The sequence below is a fragment of the Adiantum capillus-veneris genome, chromosome 24 (assembly GCF_014529385.1).
Source record: "Adiantum capillus-veneris isolate H3 chromosome 24, ASM1452938v2, whole genome shotgun sequence".
Taxonomy (NCBI): domain Eukaryota; kingdom Viridiplantae; phylum Streptophyta; class Polypodiopsida; order Polypodiales; family Pteridaceae; genus Adiantum; species Adiantum capillus-veneris.
In genome coordinates, this window is record NC_140954.1 from 40,829,613 (window position 1) to 40,850,384 (window position 20,772).

Below are 20,772 nucleotides of genomic sequence, written 5' to 3' on the forward strand. Positions count from 1 at the left end.
AACCGCATAAAATCAACAGTAAAGACAATTCAGCTATGCACATAAACAAAGACTCAATCTCTCATCCACAAGATGTCATACACTTGGCCAAACGTGACCATGTGGCTCTCCCAAACCTACGAACTGCAGTAAGACAACATGTGGGTCAAAGCAAAATGCATAAACATATCGAGACAAATATGTCCCAATCAAAAAACCACAATGGGCATACATGCGGCAAAAGCATGGCAATGAAGCTCATTCCCACACGAGTAGCTCTCCAAACAATTCCACCGATGAGAAAGTTGTATACCTGTAACGATTTACCTATATCTACACATGTCGCACGTGACAATGAAATTGCACAAATCCGTGCAATAATCTCTTTGGAGATGATCCATAAAGTCATACATGAGCACATAACCTACACATCATCATCCACACTGAAACTTATGAGAAAAATGCCTCAAATTTGACACACTACCTTGTCGACTGGAAACCCTCTCGATCAAAAATCAAACTTGTAGAACAATCAACCACCTGTAACCACAAAAGGCTTTGGGCTTTATGCCTGGTAAAAGTAATATTTGACTCACGAAGCCTTGTGATGTCCAAGATGTACCCATGGTGGTCGCTCACCAAGAAATCTGCTTTGGAAAGTCCATCATAGCCATTAAAGTGTATGATGTGTGTGTGTTGGGTCGGAGAAATCGATGTTATCGCCGAGGAAACCTATTCACAAAGGCATTACCTCGAGAGAAGTTTGAAGTTTTTCAGAAAGCTTTAGGCAAATGCTACCTTGTAAATGTTCACACTATCATTGCAGGGGGGGGGGGATGTAGATGAATGATGAAGTTCATGTGAATACTACGGGCTTCATAAGGGGCAACCTCGCTCCTTAAACCTATTTAAAAGTTTGTAAAAATGAGAAAGCGAGGCTATTACTATCCTCAACCCAATCATTTGCAACAATAAAAAATTCACAGCTTCAACACCTATGCATACTTACGCAAGAAGATGTATGTATGCACTTCCTATCCATGTATTGACATGTACATAAAAATTATGTTTGAATACATATTGAAAACCATAATCTCTCTCTATCTCCTCCCTTGTAATGGTCCTCGATGACTTCCATGCTCATGTGGATGGAAAACCTCACTTATCGTTTGCCTTTATTTAATGAAAATTTTGGGGTCAACTCAAGCATACATACTTTTGTTGGCGACCTCCTCATTTGTAACATATTCCAACATCATGGGATCGATTAATCAATTGTTTAAAGGTCTGTCTCTTTTGGGTATAATGGTCTTTGTTTCTTAGTGGAGACGTTTACTCCATTGTGCCACTAAAATCTCAACCTTGCAAGTGTTCATGCTAAACAACCTTCTACCCACAAACAACATACAGAGTCCAAACATCTAGCTTGCTAGACCTTGTTACTTTGATTGAATTCTATCGGTAGATGAGTTATCCCATCTCCTTAGGGGTACCGGGTCTTGAGTTCAAATGTCATTGTATAGATGTTTTTAAGGTTTCTCTCTCTCTCTCTCTCTCTCTCTCCGCACGCAAGCGAACGGACATTAAAATAGGTGGAGTACATTCAACGTTTGTTGTGGTGGGTTAAATAACGCTTCGCTAAACTTTGAATCTCTTTCTGCGGGTGAGCAATGAGTCAAGCTATGGAAGAAGACAAGGGTCTCGATGCCAAGAGCAAGGGCGGCGTGGACTACGATGCCCTTGACCGAGAGATCGAAGCTCAACGAGCCGTGGCTCAAAAGGTAGGCGCCATCTCTGTCATAGGTTTATGTTGCCCGAGCGATTCGAGCGCCACAGATGAAGTTTCGCGAAGAATTCAGTACATAAACAGATATCTAGGGTTTCCAGGCCAAGCCCTCCATCATCATCATTCACACATGAGCTCGATTCAGCTTGCTTGCAATGGGATGCTCCTGATTATGCATTGCTCTCAAAGTGCTTGCGCTGTATGCACGCTCCATTTTGCTTGCTAATTGAATCACTCAGGGCTATGGTACTTAAATCACTGTCACTTTGACGCCTACATGCAGCATTGCACTCTGTACTTGCTTCTTTTCATGATATTCTGGTCTTGCAGGAAGGTAAACTTGGGCTTGCAATCGAGGCCTTGTTAAATTCAGAAAAGCAAATGAGGTTGGCTGCTGATATCACTGGAACTAGAAAAGTTGTCTTAGCAATTGTGCAACTGTGTCGCGAGACGAACTCCTGGAAACAGCTGAACGAGCAAATTGTTTTAATCTCCAAGAGAAGAGCCCAATTGAAGCAGGTGAATGGATTCTTTCATGTGAAGGAGCTGGACAGGCTGTCTTTTTCAAGTGTTCTGCAAAACAGGTTAATGTGCTAAAGTGTGGTTTTATGAGCAGGCGGTGTCAGCGATGGTCAAACAATGCATGCAGTACATTGATGAAACTCCAGATTTAGAAACACGTATCGAGCTGATCAAAACGCTGAATACTGTCTCAGCAGGCAAGGTTAGGTTTTTAATTGTCATGCCAAACTGGAATTTGTTACCATAGTTTTTGCAACTGCTAAGAAAATTCCACTTTATGTGAACGACTTAAGGGCTGCCTCTTTTCTTACTGGTAAACAGATTTATGTGGAGTTGGAGAGAGCAAGATTGGTGAGACGGCTTGCTAAAATAAAAGAAGATCAGGGTTTGATTGCAGAGGCAGCAGATTTAATGCAAGAAATTGCTGTATGTATTCGAAACAAACATGATCAAGTTTCTGGTTCATCTTAGGCGAGCTGATATGTTTTAGCAAATTCGTATTTTTTAGTTTCGTCTTCAATGGGCAATGAGTTAGTGTTTGTTAGCATACAAAAAACTTGCAAACAAGGCAGCCATCACTAAAGCAGCTGCAGAGGCACACATAATCTCAAAAAAGCGTATTTCAAAGGCGCGGACCCATTGTATGGGCCAAGCGATGATGCTTTTTTTTTCCAGCCATTTATCGACGACGGGGTGATCTATTGTAGGAGTTGCCTGCCAATGTCCTTGGTATCTACTCGCTTGCAGTGTAGCCAAGAGAACCGTGATTATATTCCTTTGGGTTGGGAGGCTACGATTACGATTATATCTCAATGAGGACTTTGGTTCAAGTGAGGCATGAGCAAATAGGAAGGAGAAAGAGGCTTTGGAAGGAAGGAGAATCAAATAAAATTAGCTTCTTTTCTGGTTTTTCATCCATAGTGGCTTAGCTTTCTTTTATAAGACCATTTCTGTGCTTGGGAACAAATGAAGATGGAAACCACCAGATCTTTTTTTGAAGGGCTTAAGAACTTTGAGAGGGAATATGATTTAGGTGTTCCAAAACAGTGTGTTTTGTTGAGGTTGTCGTCTTTAAGAAATGACCCAATGATGTAGATCCTCGTCATACTGAAAAAGTTTGGACCTACAATGTGTCTGAATGTAGATAAATTTGACTTCCAAATCTTAGATTGACGCAAAATTTGTGACTGAAGGGAGTTTATACTCTTTGATGAGTAAGTCATAACTAGTACTTGACAATGGGCTTTTTTTTGTTAAGGTGTTTATTTGTTAAAATTTACTATGTTGGGAAAAGAAAGGATCCGGGCTTTGTTTTGTTCAGGTGTTTATTTGCTAAATCTTACTATCTTGGGATCATTTAGCATCGTAGCATATTAGCCAAGGTAGCATCATGAAGCTTTCATTCTAGTAATATACTGTGCACGCCTTGGTTTAATAATGTTGAGCCATCTCTTGTCTCTGAGAAGAGGCAAATGATACCGTGACATCATTGCAAAGAGCTGAACGTTGGAATATCGATGGAAACCTTAAAGAGAACCTTCAAAGACAATTTATAATTTCAGAGTTTGTTGAGCTGTTGAACGTGTTGAAACTAGGACCATAATTTTTGGATTGTTGAATTGACAACCTGGGAAGCTTCTTCATATGTTTTAATTTTTTCTTATGTCTTTGGAATGGTTGATCTGTCGAACTTGTCCCAACATTCTTTGAAGTAGTTAGGGTTGATCAAGTAAACCCAACCATGGTGTTTGAAAGATAAATGCTATAAGTTATTGAGAGTGTGATGTGATAACAAGATGCTTGATAACATGTGAGCATACCATAGTTACCCGGAACGCGGAACGAGAACGCGACGGGTTCCCCCGCGGAAGGCGGAAACGGCGAGGGGTCCGGAATGGGAACGGCGCGGAACGGGAGGCATAAAAACACCCAAATAATGCAATTTTAAGCTGTGTATGATACTATGATTGAATAATAGTAGTGCTAGAGTCCTTTGACTCTAATACTCTCAAAAAACTTGATTTGAAGACCATTCAACCTTACTATGGCCAACATGTGTTGTATAGACTTGAGAGCTTGAGAGGGGGGGAGGGACACGGAGAGAGAGAGAGCTTACAAGTTGAGAGAGAGAGGGAGACTCGAGAGACCTTGAGAGAGGGGGGAAAGGGAGAGAGCCTTGTCGACTCTAGATTCTAGAGTCTAGACTAACGAGGCTAGAGCTTGAGAGTCAAGACTCGAGACTCAAGAGGGTAGAGCTTGAGCTTTGGCCCTTGAAAGCTTGTGTGCATTGTGAAGGTAAGGGGTGGGTGGAAGGGCATTTAATAAGGGGGAGCCTCACAAGATAAAGCACATAAATCTGAAAATCTGCCATTCCCAGCCGTTCCGGTACCAAATGCCTGTTCGGAATGTCTGGCCGTTCCGGGTCGTTCCAAGCCATGAAACCCCTCCGGACGTCGTTCCGGCGTTCCCAGCCCACAGGGTGGCGTTCCCCCGTAACTATGGAGCATACAATGTGGATGTTTCGAGAAACCTTTCACTCGACGTTGATTGTTTTTTGTTTTATAGAATAGTACATGATGAGATCTTTTGGGTTGTGGTTTTATGGGAGCTAAGCAACCGAAGGGCATTTCTCGAGTAGAAGGTGACGTGTGATGGATTTTTTAAGAGTTGAGCTTATATGGAAAATGTGCAAACCTAGGGCATCATTATTGGTAGTAGGTTACTCGTAATGGATATAAGTTATGGACCTTTAGAGTTAGGATTCTTTGGAATCTTATGTTAGGCTCCCGCTTGCGTGTGAACGTGTGGCTATCTTTGGAATGTGAGTGCGTGTGTGCGGAAGAGAGAGAGAGAAATGAAATGAAATGAAATGTTATATTAACGTCTTCAAAAGGCCAAAGTGACCTATGAGACCAGAAAGTTACAATGCGGTGTATCTGATACAAAGTCAGATTAACAAAATAAATTAAACTAGGATAACAAAATATAAATACTGCGGGACCCTAAACTAAGCAGTACAATGTGAAGACTGAGAGAGAGAGAGAGAGAGAGAGAGAGAGAGAGAGAGAGAGAGAGAGAGAGAGAGAGAGAGAGAGAGAGAGAGAGAGACCACAAACCAAAACGTTGGAGTAGGGAAGAGGGGGCGATCAGCCCCCCATGACTACCAGAGCAGCAGACCCGTACAATGATCAGATGATAATGAGATGTGTACCCCCTTGTCCCCATATATACGAGTGCCCAACTCAAGTGGGCGGCCGGCCCCAAACTTGGGCAGTCAGATAAGGTACAACCTATGCTATGGGTGGCCAGCCTGGAGACACTAGCCGCACAAGTATGCCCTAGACGTATGTGAAGCAACAGAGTGGTGTAAATCTAACACCCCCTCTCAACACCTGATGCTGAACAAACCGCATGAAGCCTAAGATGTGAGGCAAGTGATGAAGATGTCTGTTGCGATGTCCACTCAATGAGTGTAGCAGCAGTCTTGGGTGTCCCAACCTTCGAGAGATCTCCATGGTAAAGTGTCGACACGAGCCGTGTAGCAAACTGCTGTACTCCTTCGATACAGGGTGAAGATACTGCATGAAGGTCTCGAACTGAGTGTGAAAACAACTCCTTGTTGTGAAAGAAGTGCCAAGGCCTGCAAGTGTCCTGCTCAATAGAATGTGTGGTGTCTGTAGTCAAAACGTCTGGAGAAAATGGGAAGCCCAGGAACCGTTACGAGCATGACCGGAAGCCTGTCAATGCATCAAACTGTAACCCAGTGTGGCCATGTGGCTAAGCTGTGTAAAACTCCAGGAAGGCCAGATGTAGTAATGTGCACCGTAAACGTCCTCCGCAACAAGGAAAGTCAGACTCAACAGTCTGCATTGTAGAAGTTACCGTATGTAACAAACTTGGACACCCCAAGTGGAGATTCTACCGCGACACATCGGATATTTACTTCAAAAATACTTCACAGATCAAGAGAGTCGACAGGGCCTTGCATAGTTCTGTGCCAAAAGGTATTGGCCCCAAAGAGTGGCGTCCCTTCCGGTATTTCTTTTATATTAATCTTTGAGCAAAGTACAACCGATCCGCGGGTGCTCGCTCTCAGATTGTGCGTCGAGATGCTCTGCAGAGTGAGCCCCTTGGGTCCACTTATAAAGATTTATAAGGGATGCTAAAAGCAGAGCCCCAAAAGCATTCAAATCAAAAGCAATGGCTCCCAAAAGCATCGACAAAAAAATCTGCTAGCCAAAAGCAGCCAACGTAAGGTGCGGAAATCCGTACTATCAGCTAGCGTAAAAAGCGAAAATCCGTACGCATTGCCACGTCAGTACCCAGTTAGTGCGTATCGTGGGATTCCGTACAGCTTCCACGTCAGCTAGTCAACGCGAATTACGGGCTTCCATACAGCAGCCAGTCAGTGTGTGTGTGTGTGTGGCACTGCCACGTCATCAGCTTGTGACATACCCCCCTCTTGAAAGAATTGTAATTGCCCTCGATTACGCTTGCAAAACAGATAGAGGCCATACACTGTCTTAGTAGACACTGGCTGTTAGTACAGACGCACTAGACACGACACATCTAGCACTTCTACAAATCGATAGTCACATCATAGGACATCACTCGACATCACATGACACCACATTACAAATCATAGAAAAAAAATCATTTTAAATCTCAAACCATGACCATCAGCAACGTATTTAGTAATCGCATCTCGATCATTTTAGGACCTCACTGATGCCCCATTAACTAATACTTATTGCGATCGTGTCTATAGAGATTTATGAGACCGAAATGCTGCAGTCATTTCGTAATTCAATCATATTCATTTTCGGGAATTTCGTGTCATAAAGTCATATAACAGAATACTGGTCAGCCCATTAGTATCCTTGAAACCCAAAGAGGACATCAGTGACCTTATTCAAAACTCAGGGTAATCTGTTGACAAAGTAGCGGAGTAACTCCTCTCTTGTGCAAACTCGCTGCACTAGATTCACCCTTGTTGATATCGGGGTTCTATCGGAGTAGACTATGCTAAACCGAATGCTTCAAGGTAAAGTCCAAAAATCTAAGGAGTATCTGCTAGGTCCTCCCCCTCCATCCACTTAGCATCCAATACAGGATAGTTCTAGAATTTAACCAAGAACCACCTAATCACTTTACCTTTTATCTTTTTGTCCTTGTGTGTCAAAATCTGTTTTGGAACGAGTATCTTCTCGCTTTCCTCCACTTCGGGTTGCTCATCAGGCTCCCCATCAATTGGCACATCACCTTTAAGAGGCTTCAATAGACTCACATGGAATGCATTGTGAATCTTCCAAGTATCGGGTAGTTTGAGTCGAAAGGAGACATCATTTATCTTTTCTTTAATTTGGAAAGGGCCATAATACCGCCTGTTGAGCTTTGGAAAAAGCCGCTCCTTTCCCTTCTATTTTCTTAGGCATGCCTTCTCAAAACGTAAGAGCATCCAATTGTCTTCCTTTAATTTAATCTCGTCGATGTCGATCTGTTGCCTTCTTATGTTGTTCTTGAGATTTCGCTAAAACCTCCCGGACCTTGGCAAAAGCAGTGTCCAAGTCCCTTGTGTACTGGTCGACTTCAAAAATCTTATCTTCAGTGCTAAGGAAAGGTGGAACCTTCGGAGCACCTTCAATGATCTCAATGGCGCCTTCCCCGTCGAAGAGTGAATTGTGTTGTTGTAGGCAAATTCCACCAAAGGCAAATTTTTTCCCATTTGTTCTCTATGTTGATGACATGCTGCTTGCCGGGAAACATAAGACTAGTCTTGATACTGTGAAGCGTAAGCTAAATTCAGCATTTGCTATGAAGGATTTGGGTGATGCAGAGCATATTTTGGGCATGCGTATTAAAAGAGATAGAAAGCTGAAATTGTTGTTTTTATATCAAGAAAAGTACATTGCAAAAGTACTTGACAGATTTAATATGACTGATGCTAAACCTCTTGGAGTTCCTTTACCTTCATATACTAGCTTAGCAAAGCAGATTGCCCAAAGGTTGAGGTGGCATTGAGAGCAATGAAGGGAATCCCTTATGCATCAGCTTGTGGTTCTCTTATGTATGCCATGGTTGCCACGTCTCGACATTGCTTATGCAGTGGGAGTTGTTAGTTGATACATGTCGAATCCTGGCAAAGCACATTGGGAAGCTGTCAAATGCATGCTGAGATATTTTTAAGGTACACAATCAAAATGTATTTGTTATGGCAAAAGTGACTTAAAGTTGCAGGGATATTGTGATGCAGACATGGAGGTGACATGGATACCAGGAAATCTACTAGTGGATATGTATTTGCTATTGCTAGTGGTGCAGTTTCTTGGTGTTCTAGGTTGCAAAAAATTGTGGTACTGAGTACTAATGAGGCTGAATACATTTCAGCCACAAAGGTTGTAAAAGAGGCCATTTGGTTGGGCAGACTTGCAAAAGAACTTGGCATGCCTGCTCATACTCTCGTTCTGGGATGTGATAGCCAAAGTGCTGTCTATTTAGCCAAAAATGCCATGTTTCATGCGTGTACCAAACACATAGAGCGGTACCACTTCATACGTCAGGTATTGGAGGATGGTCTAGTCACCTTGACTAAGATCAATACACATGATAACCCTGCAGATGTTCTCACCAAGAGTCTTGCTAAGGCTCAACATGAGCATTGCATACAACTGGTGGGAGTTGGTTAACTTAAAGGCGTCATTCATGCCTTGAAGAGGGAGGTTGTTGGGCTAAAGGCCTAAATAACCCCTTTTGTACATTTTTTATACTTTGTCCATGTTCACATTGAACCTGGACACCCTTTTTAAAGTCACTTATAATAAAAGTGGGATGGTCACAAAAACCATTATTGTGGGTTTCCCCAAAAACGAGCGGGCCTTCTCTCTCTCTCTCTCTCTCTCTCTCTCTCTCTCTCTCTCTCTCTCTGTGTGTGTGCTTTCGATCCCTAGCGCTTCTGCTCTACTGCACGCGTGCCTCGCTCTACTTGGCCCAATCCTGCACTCCTTCACCTCGCGCATCTACCAGTAGCCTCTCCTTAGCGCTTTCACGGATGAAGGCAAGGAGGATATCATCTTACTTGACAGAGGTACTTTCATTGCTACAAAGGAGCTTGCCCCGGCGTCATTAATCGCACTCCTCTCGGCATTGGAGACAGATTGGTCTTTTTGCATTCGTGGTATGAGGGTTTTTCATTGGCTGCTTTTGAGGACAGATGCCAGGTTTTGAAGTATCCATTCAAAATAGTTGTTCTAGAGCTACCAACACAATTTTGGTTGCCAGACATGTTGAGGCAAGTGGGTTCTATCTTTGGCATACCATTCATGCGCTCGATGCATTTCCAGACATCCGTGCCATTATAAAAATTGCTACTATCCTTTCCACAGGTTTTTCAGATTCCATCTCTTTTGAGAGGAAAGGAGTGTTGCACTTGTAGAGGATTGTGGTTACTGGTAGACCGAACCAATGTCTGGGTACTTGGTGACGGATTGCCCCAGAGGGCGACATTAGAGACAAATTGGTCGTAGGAGGAGACAACCCTCACAACCACACCAGAGTTCTGCACAGCAGCAGGACTCCGCACATAGTAAGCAACAACAAAGTGCTCATCAACAACACAATGTAAAGCAGACACAGAGACAGAGACAGAGACATGAAGGTAGACTGGAGCAGGCATGACCTATCCTTGTTTACAGGAGGGTAGTGAGAGAGAGGTTGGCAGAGGCAGAGCAACCCCCAGGTAGATCTCTGGAGAAGAGGTTACCAGGATTGAGAGGAGTTTTGAGGGCAGTTGGACAGAGAGATAGAGGAGGATCATCAGTCGATGGCAATTTAGGAGCAGCCTCATCTACCTCAGGATAGACCAATCCAACAAGCTTTGGATCTCTTGGAGATGCAGTCGCAGATGCCTCTTACAGTGGGCCCAGGTCAGGGGGAGCAGGAGAGCGAGCCTTTGCTGTTTGCTGAGGATTTTAGCTATTCTGCAGGTTTTGCATCTCCAACAGATGTCCTGCTTTGTGAGATCTTGCCACCTCAGTTTTACGCGGTTGGTCCATGGAGATCTCTAGATGTTTATTTGAGGAATGGACCACTATGTGTCGACATACTTTTCTTGCAGTTATGAGGAACTTGTCATATTTTCTTGGGCCTAGAGAGAGCCCACATGATCAGATTTAGAGTACAAGTTTTACATGATGACTCCTTTTGGACGAGGGAGGCTGTTTATGATATCTTACAAGAGCAAATAATGGTTGAGGCCAATTACTTTTTGGATATTAGGCCGTTTGCAGATTTGTACGAGAGTCAATTCAGAGAGGCCTTAGGGATGTAGGTTTGCTTAGAGAGATGTGCATCTTGGTAACCTTCCCCTTGGCTTTTGAAGTGGACAATGAGTAGGTCCCCCCGGCCTCTCTTACAGTTTGGTTGTGCTGTCAATTTGCATCCTTTTTTGGAGTTCATCATCAAGAAATGTTAAAATGGATGCGGATGATACAACACTGGACATGGTGATTTTTGCTACATTGCCTGAGGTGGACAGAGCTTTGGGCAGATTTGTGTAGACTTGATCACTATCTAGATAGCTATACTTCACCACCTGGTTAAAGTATCTTTATCCCTAGATGTTTCTTGTGGTTTGTTATGGGATTTTCCCCCATGATTTAATTGTACATCCGTCAGCCATATTTCTTGTACATGGACCGATGGTCGATTCTATGTAATGCAAAGGGTCACACACAGGCGCGCAGAGAGAGAGAGAGAGAGAGAGAGAGAGAGAGAGAGAGAGAGAGAGAGAGAGAGAGAGAGAGAGAGAGAGAGAGAGAGACGTTTAACGTTTGCTCAGGTTGAGACTTTTGGAGCTATGGCAAAAACAGAAAAGATTGCATTCATCTTGGAGCAAGTGAGTAGAAGGGATCAAGGTTTGCTTTGTGCAAACAAACACTGTGCAATGGTATTCTTTTGGTTCGCATGCCTTTGATTCTGAAGTTATGCTGAGTGACAGGTCCGTTTGTGTCTGGACCGCAATGACTACATGCGTGCTCAAATACTCGCTCGCAAAATAAGTCCAAGGGTATTTGTAGCTGATACCGGCAAAGAGAAAAAGAAGCCGAAAGAAGGGGAGGCTATTATTGAGGAAGCTCCACCAGAAATTCCATCTCTTCTTGAATTAAAGCGCATTTACTATGAACTAATGATCAGGTTCCATTCCATCTCACAATTCAAATTGCATTTTCTGCGGGCTGATGAGTCTTGGATTTCCTTATTGATCGCTTTTTTCAATCTTCTTTGTTATGAACATTGATATATTTGCAATTTTCAATGGTTTGTTGTCTGCAGATACTACTCGCATAACAATGATTATTTGGAAATTTGTCGAAGTTTTCAAGCCATTTATGATACCCCAACTGTAAAGGAGGATACATCTCAGAGCATACCTGTAAGCTCTGCTATTTTAACTTCTATAAACAATCATGTAGAGTATGTTTTATCAAACTCTCTTCTCCTGATTAACAGATATTGAGGAAGATTTGTTGGTACCTTGTGCTGTCCCCACATGACCCCATGCAATCAAGTCTCTTGAATAGTACCTTGGAAGACAAAAAGCTCATAGATCTGCCACAGTTTCGGTATGCCTCTCATTTGCTGCTCACAGTACATGCTACTTTTTTGTGTACAGATTTTTTTTGTTGAAATCAGGTTATAGAGTAGCTTTGCATCTATAGAGTAGCTTTGCATCTATAGAGTAGCTTTGCAAGATGCATTTGGGACTATTTTACTCCTTCAAGCTTCAGACTTATGGCTTTTGTTGACAAATGATCCAAAGACATGCAACAGGCTGGTTCTGCAGTCTTAACTTTGTCAGTAATGATGTCTGAAAAGTGTGTATAGTCTAACCAGCTTGTTAGTTTTTGGGTCCTGAGTTGTTCTCGGTTGCTTTAACACTTTCTTGTAGCTGTAGAGCTTTAAATTTCTTTGGTCTTCTGTTAGCTTACAAACAGAAATTCTATAAAGTTGTGCCAGGAAAGTTTACCATGGAGGTCCCAAAATTCTGTAGTAGCTAGTGTGAGTGGATCCAAGCTGATCGATTTCCTCAAAAATAAGTTTCAATTAGGAACTAATGCCATACCTGCGCGCTGAGCTGTTTTCTAAGATTCGCATCGGGTAATCTGCATCAGGTAATCTGCATCAGGTAAAAATATCAGGTGTTTGGCACCTCAACGTGAAGCAAGGGACGTGGTTAGTATAGCAAGCGAAAATCTGTTCTCTGCATTGTGCTCGATCTGAAATGGAAGTTTAAAACTAACTTGTGCATCACCAATGTGCAATGATAACCAGGTTGCCCGAGCGTCCAAGGACTGTTAGTTAGCTTACAGAAAGCAAGTATATAAAGTGTGTGCCAGGAAAGTCTACCATGGAGGTGCCAAAATGCTCCGGTAGCTAGTGTGAACGAAACCGATTGGTTTTTACAAAAATTAGGAACTAACGCCATGCCTGTGCATAAAGCTGCTTTCTAAGACCCTCATTGGGTAATGTGCATCAGGTAAAAAGTCTAGGTGTTTTGGCACCTAACGTGAAGAAAGGGACGTGGTTAAAATAGCAAGGGAAAATCTGTCCCCTACATTCTACTCAATTTGAAATCAAAGTTTAAAACTAACTAGTGCATCACCAATTTGCAATGATAACCAGATTGCCTGAGCACGAAGGGACAAGGGCCCCATGAGCATGCATAGAAAAAAGCTGCTGGGATGCATACATGTGGAAAGCGTGAGAGAAGACCTTTTCAAAATGTTTGCTTGTGAGCATAAAATGTTGCATGATCCTTTGCAGCTGTTATACTTTCCTTGGCAATCGTGAGCATTTCTGTGTAGCGTGCAAAAATCCTGCTAAGGTTGCAACTTGGCCTCCTTGAGCCCTGTAGCATCAATTGTTTTCACCTCAATAACCATACATAACCATGTACGGAGTACAACCTGGGATTTTTAATGTATGGTTTGTGGAAAACCAATATAATTTGTAGGAGATACTCTTCTCAATCACTCTAATGACAAGACCATAGGTGGGCAACATGTCTTCTGCCGTCACGTGTGTGCTGTCCAACCGGTTTGGAGATTTGTTGCCAAAAGTGAAAGGGAGCTATGTTTCATGATTACTGTGGAACGCCTCAATCAAACCATAGAGAAAATACAAGTCTAAGAGTCTTCCACAAAGAGCACCTTTCCTCCTATGGTAAACTCCGAATCCCCTAACAATGACTTCCCACAGCTTCAAAGCTCTCTTCACAGCCAAGGAAAAGTGTGTGCACGTGCATGTGTCGTGAGGGAGAGCCTCAGATCAGGCAGGCTAAGGGAGATACTGTGTGAGTGGTGTGGGGACTGTGTGGTGCACTTGCTGTGTGCTCCAAATTCTCACACAACAACTTCGCTTTGCAGAGTGAAAACGCCAGTGCGCAGGCTGGGCTTTGCTCAGGAAAGTGGTTTGTCCGTCAACCTTGGTAAAACCAAGGTCATGGTATTTAATATCACCCCACAGTGGATTAGGAGGTCAGCACCCGCATTCACATACGGCCAGGAGACAGTGGAGTATACAGATGCTTACACTTACCTTGGAGTGGTTTTAGGTGGGCCAGCATTTTCATTGAGGAGGGCAGCAGAGACTGGATTGATTAGAGCCCATGCAGCATTGGGTAGATTGGAAAGGATGTGTTCCTAGGTTCAGTTTCAGGAGCCTCGAACGAAGCTCTGGCTCTTTGACACCTTGGTGGCTTTTGCATTGCTATATGGAGCTGAGATTTGGGGACCTTCATTGGATCATCATGGGACACATGCAGCAGTGATGGATGGGGGGACATGGAGAAGCCTCTGGTCTCTATGATCTCGCGGCTCATTAGAGCCAAGGCTTCAGTACCACGTGCTATTGTCCGAGCAGAGCTAGCTGCCCCCCCACTAGTGGTTGAGGCGCTCACCATACAGCGCATGTGGAAACTTCCCAGAGACAGATATACCCGCCTTGCACTTGAGTCCTCTCGACAGTTAGCCATGCAGGGAGATACATCATGCTGGTATGGGGAGATGACATCATGGTTTTAGGCGCATGGGTTCAACATTGACATTGCCTCCCTTCCAGTACTCACTGGATGCACCCTCTCTGACTCTTACACAATCCGAGATTACCAGGCATCCACCAGGACTTGACTTAGCTAGACACCAGGAGGACATGGATACAGCCAGCACAGGAGCTGGGCACGAAGATGGCTTTCTACAGAGAGCATCTCCTCCAGCTTACGGTGGATGGTTTTGTGACGAGGCCCAGATACATGGACACTCACTTGTCTCATGGGATACGATGTGCTATTAGCCAGATACGCACATCTTCACACCAGCTGCGTATCAAGATTGGGAGATACAGCGGAGTACCAACAGAGGCCAGGACATGCCCCCTGTGTGACATCGAGCCTGAGACAAGGTTGCACTACACATGCCACTGCACTGTCTACTACGAGATACGAGGCCGCTTCCATTGCTTGTTCAAAGAGGGCTTTGGACCATTCTTTAGAGTTTCTCTCTCTCTCTCTCTCATACCTTTCAGGATGTGACTGTATGGCGCGGTGGCGTATTTTTGAGTGTCTTTGAGACCTCCCTGGCGACCTTGTGTGCCATTCGGACAATTGGCAACAGGATGTGGCTGTATGGCGCGAGGGCGCATTTCTAAGTTTCGTAAAGACTCCTTCGCGTGCCATTCAGATAATTGGCAATGATGCAACTATACTTCGCTCTCTCTCTCTCTCTCTCTCTCTCTCTACACATTCATTGAGATAGACACTCCATGTCTATAAATGCTCGAATCTGGTTTTTCTTGAAGAAATACACTATGGTATGGGCACATGGCCCTAAAAGCGAACTTAGAACTAATTGTTAGTCAATTTAGTTATGCTAGTTAGGCTAACTTGAATATTTGATTAAGTTAGTAGGCTAACTACCACTACCTGGCTGAGACTACCTGGATCATGGATGAGACCTAGTTAACTCATAGCGTAACTAGATCAGAAAGGAAACCTAACTAGGTTAGACTAAGACTATACCGTATACCTTGGGCCGACTTGAAGGTAGAATCCTTTTGTAGACGTGGTGACCTGGGCAATTAAGATAGGCAGGACAATGCAGTTATAACGTCTTTACTATAGTTGGAATTTGATGACAGACGCCTCGAAATTTGTGAGGCTTGAAAAGTAGTGCACCTTAGTAGCATGGTGCACATGCCTGATCTAGGGCACCTTTGATGCAGAACATAGTAGATACTCCGAGCAAGAGAAGCGGTACTTAAAGGTGAGTTCATTATTTTGAGCTCACTTAGTTTCCATTTCAGTATTTCCTTACAACAACTGCCTAATATGTGAGCATAGCAAGGGCTTCCATGGTGTTAGAGCCTTGCTGATTAAGATATCAAGTAAGAGTAAATCATTAACTTTACACCACCTCCTTCTCTGAGCGAGTGGGTAAGTAGGATACCAACTTGGAAGTTTGAAGTTTCAAACCACTCTGCCGCGGCATTGAACAAAGCGATTGGACCATCTGAGGTATCAGAACAATTAGTTTATGCTTAACTTCTTCTCTAAGGTATGGAGTAGTGACTGAACTCAGGAAATGGGCATGCATGGTCTATGCATAGTAACTATTAGTACAAGGGTACCATGTTAGATGCATGGTTTAGCTGGGATGAATGTAGTTATCAAGGAAATCTGGCGAGATTAACCTGTCTCAGAAGGATTAATAGATTTATCCTTGTTAGATTCTTCCACCTTTTACAACATTCTCCTCTTTTAGTATAGGTTAGGGTGACATGGATGGCAACTAGAGTCACCCCAGTTACCTGTAGTGCTGTTTGGAAACTAATCTATTGATTGTTTTCTTACTGTGGATGCAGATAAGGGTACTCTCTCTCTGGCTTTGCTAAAGGAAGGACATGCGGTCACTTATCTCTTCTCTCTTAGAGAAACTAAGATTTGGCATGCATAGTAGACAGATGTATCTTTTAGTATGAATGACTAAATCGATATGTCTACTTGAAATAGATGTTGTGATCTATGGTTCTTGAATTTTTGTTGAAGTCTCATGTGCTACTTTAGCCTATGTATATAAGTAACTTTCAGGATGTGGCTGTATGGTGCGGTGGCGTATCTTTGAGTTTCCTTAAGACTTCCCTACGCGCCAATGGGACAATTGGCATTGATGCAAATATACTTCTCTCTTTCTTAACTTTCATAAACTCTCAAGATGTTGCTATATGGCGCGGTGGCATATTTTTGAGTTGCTTTAGGACTTTCCTGTGCGCCATTCAGACAATTGGCAATGATGCAACTATACCTCTCTCTCTCTCTCTCTCTCTCTCTCTCTCTCTCTCTCTCTCTTCCCTTTTCTCTAGTAGGACCCCAAAGAAACTAAGATCTGGCTTGCACATTAGACAGATGTATCTTTCAGTGTGAATGACTAAATAGGTATGTCTCCGATATGGATGTTGTGGTCTATGGTTCTTGAATTTTTGATGAAGTCTCATGTGCTATTTTAGCCTATGTATATAAGAATCTCTCTCTTTCTCCTACGTACATGGGTGGACAATGGCACATAGTGCACTTGAAGACCAGAACGTGGGCTACAATACTTCTTCCATAGATATCTAGTTTATCTAGATATCCTTGGATGGGGGGATGCCACACAACCATTATGACTATGTTTAGGTTGGTTTAAGCATGGCCTCTCTTCCAAATTTACTTACCCTATTTAGTTGTTGGCTTCAGATGGCCTTGGTATGTGTTGGACTTGACCTTTCAAGTTGTTTCAACCCAGCCTCTCTCACCTGCCTCCCTTCTTGTGATAAAAATGATCTCTAAACCCGAGGTATACTCCTCTTGAATGATAGCCAAAAATTTTGGAAAATTTCTCACATGACTCTATCGTCAAACATGGTCTTAAATCTATCTTGGGAAGTGATAGTATGTTGCAGGACATCACTATTGGATGGAAGTATGATCCACCATTCAAAAATTTCTACCGAGTTCCTCACTTCTGAGCTTACCCCTAAATGTAAGCTATCACAAGACGAGCACCACCTGCCAATAGAAAAAGAACAGATTGAACAATTTTTTAGCACCTCAATAACAAGTGAACTGAAAGAGAGAGACGACACGCGACACGGAGTGGCGGAATTCCATTTTAGAGGGTATTGGCCCCAAACCTTGGCGTCCCTTTTGGTATGTCTTTATATTACTTGAACTCAGTACAATGCCGGTACTCGTGCTGTGCATCTTCACCCAGACGAGTGCTAGGGAATGAGCCCTCTGCACATATTTAAAGGCCCTTGGCCTATGAAAAGCAGTTTACATGAAAAGCCTTCAAACTTGAAAGTAAATGGCCCAAAAGCAGATGCCCAAAAGCTGGCAGCACAAAAGCAGAATTCCGTACAGCTCTGGCACGTCAACAATCAGTGCAAAACGTAGAAATCCGTACAACTGTGCTACGTCAGCATGCCAACGTAAAATCCGAAAATCCGTACAGGTTGTTAGCGCAAATTTCGGGAATGTGTACAGTTGCCACATCATCTTTTCCGTGCGTGCGCGTGTGTGTGTATGTATGGGCTTGCTTTATTTTAATGTCTTCATGTCACTTGGGTCCCATCGGACGGGGTCCCATAAGTTGGTAGGACTTCTTCTGCTGGAGGTTCTTTTGTGGTAAACTCTAGCTTTCCCTTCATCAATTTGTAGCCGACTGTGGCATGGTCCATAAGCTCTTGAATATAGTTGAAACAAGCCTCGACAAGCAATGTTCCTGTGGCGGTGATGGTAGTCCCTAGACCTGGCAATCACATTGAACTATTAAGGTTTTTAGCTCGAAAAGAGACACCTACTGAGAGATGTCAAGAAATTTCAAGTTATAATCTGCAAGGGTTTCCATGGCAAGCATTTCAGGATACCCCACTCCGCCTGAAGTTGCACTCCAAAGGAAGATGTCAGAAACCATATAACTTTGGGCAAAAATTTTCTTGAAAGCTTGCGAAGTCCTTAGAGTGTGCGGCTTGGTAGCTATAGAATTCCACCACTGCATGGCACTGCCTCTAAGAAAAACAACACCTTGAAACAAATCTTGAATCCTTCTCTTGCAAGTGATCTTTATGGCTTATGCCCTGTAAGACATGAGCGGTGAGGACGGGAGCGCGTCCGATGCGCGATAAAGTAAGGGTGGGAGTGGCTAATAAGTCCAGGGTCGGGAACCGAAGATACTTCAAATAAAATTCCAGTAGCCTCTAGTTTGCTCTGTCTGCTCTTTTGTAGGAACGGTATGCTTTCAAAGAAGCACACGCCTAATGCTCTGATACTACTGCCACGAGATGGGCACCACGTGCAAGAGACTTTTAGCACTTCAATAATTATTGAACTGAAAGAGAGGTGACACGGAGTGGCGGAATTCCACCCATTGGCCCCAAACCTTGGCGCCCCTTTCAGTATTTCTTTATATTACTTGAACTGAGTACAATGCCGGTACTCGCTCTTTGCACCTTCACCGAGAAGAGTGCCAGAGAATGAGCCCTCTGCCAATATTTAATGGCCCTTGGCCTATGAAAAGCAGTTTACATGAAAAGCCTTCAAACTTAAAAGCAATTGGCCCAAAAGCAGATGCCCAAAAGTTGCAAGCGCAAAAGCAGAATTCCGTACAACTCTACCACGTTAGCAGTCAGCGAAAACGTGGAAATCCGTACAATTGTGCCACATCAGCATGTCAGCGTAAAATCCGAAAATCCGTACAGGTTGTCAACGCGAATCCCAGGAATCCGTACAGCTGCCACGTCATCTTTTCCGCGCGCGTGTGTGTATGGGCTTACCTTATTTTGATGTCTTTATGTCACTTGGGCCCCATCGGGCGGGGTCCCATAAGTTGGTAGGACTTCTTCTTCTTCAGCTGTTTCTTCTTAGGGTTTAGGCCCCTCGGCTGGGATCTGCAGGTTGGCTCCGTTCTTCAGTGACTTGACACGTCAGCAGTTTATGACATAAGTGCTCTGAATTCAGGCAATTTTGTAAAGACTTTGATCATCTTGGATGGCATGTACGCACTAACAATTTGAATATTGTCTCTGACAAGGAGGTGAAAGAATTGCTCTCTCTCTCTCTCTCTCTCTCTCTCTCTCTCTCTCTCAGCACCTTTATCCTTTTCAAGGATACCTAGAGGACACACCCATCTGCCTTGTTCTATCTTATGGATCGACCTCGGCCTCTAGAAGACGCAACGAAAGCTTTTTTTCTTTCTCTCGTGATCAGCTTTTTACGTTCAACTGTCAGTTTTTCCAGTATTGTGTTTTGAGTGGATGCCTTTTTGACTTACTAGTCACAGGTGATTTGACGTGTTTTGTTGACTAGTGCAGTGCACTTTTGAAGCATTTTGTTACAATGGAGGTGATACAATGGGACTCTTTCTGGTCTGTTTATGAGAGTGAGTTCAACATGGAAAGCAGCCTTACTGGGGGTGCTTTAGTTCCGAAGGCGTTCGAGGATCTTCGGCAACGGGTCATTGAGCATGTGAGTTAAAGAATTTCTTCATCGAGTGGTGTTCGAATTTTTAAAGCTGGTTGATGAGGGCAATTTTGTGACCTCCCCATCTCTTAGTACTCGTGCTGTTTAGTGTTTGTGGTGTAAGTTGTACTCAAAAGCCACATTCCCTCTGTTTTTATGCTGGGTGTGCAGAATATTTTGGTCATCTCCAAGTATTACGCCCGAATAAGGCTACAGCGCTTTGCTGAACTTTTGAATCTAAGTTTACAGGCAAGTATATGCTAGAGGTGTTGAAGAAGGGGTTCAATGTTGTCGCATGCTTTTTAGTTTGCAGCGAATTCTATATTCAAAGAGGATGTTGGCTTCTTTGCAGGAAACTGAAAAGCATCTGTCAGAGATGGTAGTGTCGAAGGCGCTAATTGCAAAGGTCGATAGGCCTGCTGGAATTGTGTCGTTTCAAACTGTAAAAGATAGCAACGAGACTTTAAATTCTTGGGCTGTCAACATTGAAAGGTTACTAGATCTGGTCGAAAAGAGCTGTCACCAAATTCACAGGGAAACCATGGTTCATAGAGTGACTCTGAAGGCGTGAGAGACTTTTTGGATGATAAATATAGACAAACAATGGCAGCATTGATTTCTATTTCTGTTTCATGCCATTTTTCTGCTGAACGTTGTTACACATGGTTTTATTTGAGAGCAGCAATTTTGTCTAATCTCTCTCTCTCTCTCTCTCTGTGTGTGTGTGTGTGTGTGTGCTCTGTAAAAGTGAAATCTCTATCACACCTTGGGATGAACCACACATGTAATTAACTCACGACCACCAGTCCGCAGAGTCGGTACGTTACTCTATCGTTGAAGAGCATCTGGAGATAATCGTGCGGGGTATTCTCTTGCCATCCTGTGCAAGTCGTCATTGGGATACATCCCCACTCTGCTATATAAGGTGAGCAACGTA

At 43.4% G+C, this 20,772-nt stretch overlaps 1 protein-coding gene across 1 annotated transcript; it reads left to right on the forward strand.

The window, feature by feature from the left end:
- The first annotated feature begins 1,600 nt into the window (after positions 1 to 1,600).
- Positions 1,601 to 20,530, forward strand: LOC147426256 (26S proteasome non-ATPase regulatory subunit 12 homolog A-like). Its single transcript, XM_086499211.1, has 11 exons — positions 1,601 to 1,760; positions 2,096 to 2,284; positions 2,382 to 2,489; positions 2,609 to 2,713; positions 11,124 to 11,180; positions 11,283 to 11,479; positions 11,618 to 11,717; positions 11,795 to 11,907; positions 19,688 to 19,841; positions 20,007 to 20,084; positions 20,188 to 20,530. Exons 1-11 carry the CDS (start codon positions 1,650 to 1,652, stop codon positions 20,404 to 20,406), a joined length of 1,431 nt encoding a protein of 476 aa, XP_086355337.1. The 5' UTR covers positions 1,601 to 1,649; the 3' UTR covers positions 20,407 to 20,530.
- The last annotated feature ends 242 nt before the right edge of the window (positions 20,531 to 20,772 follow it).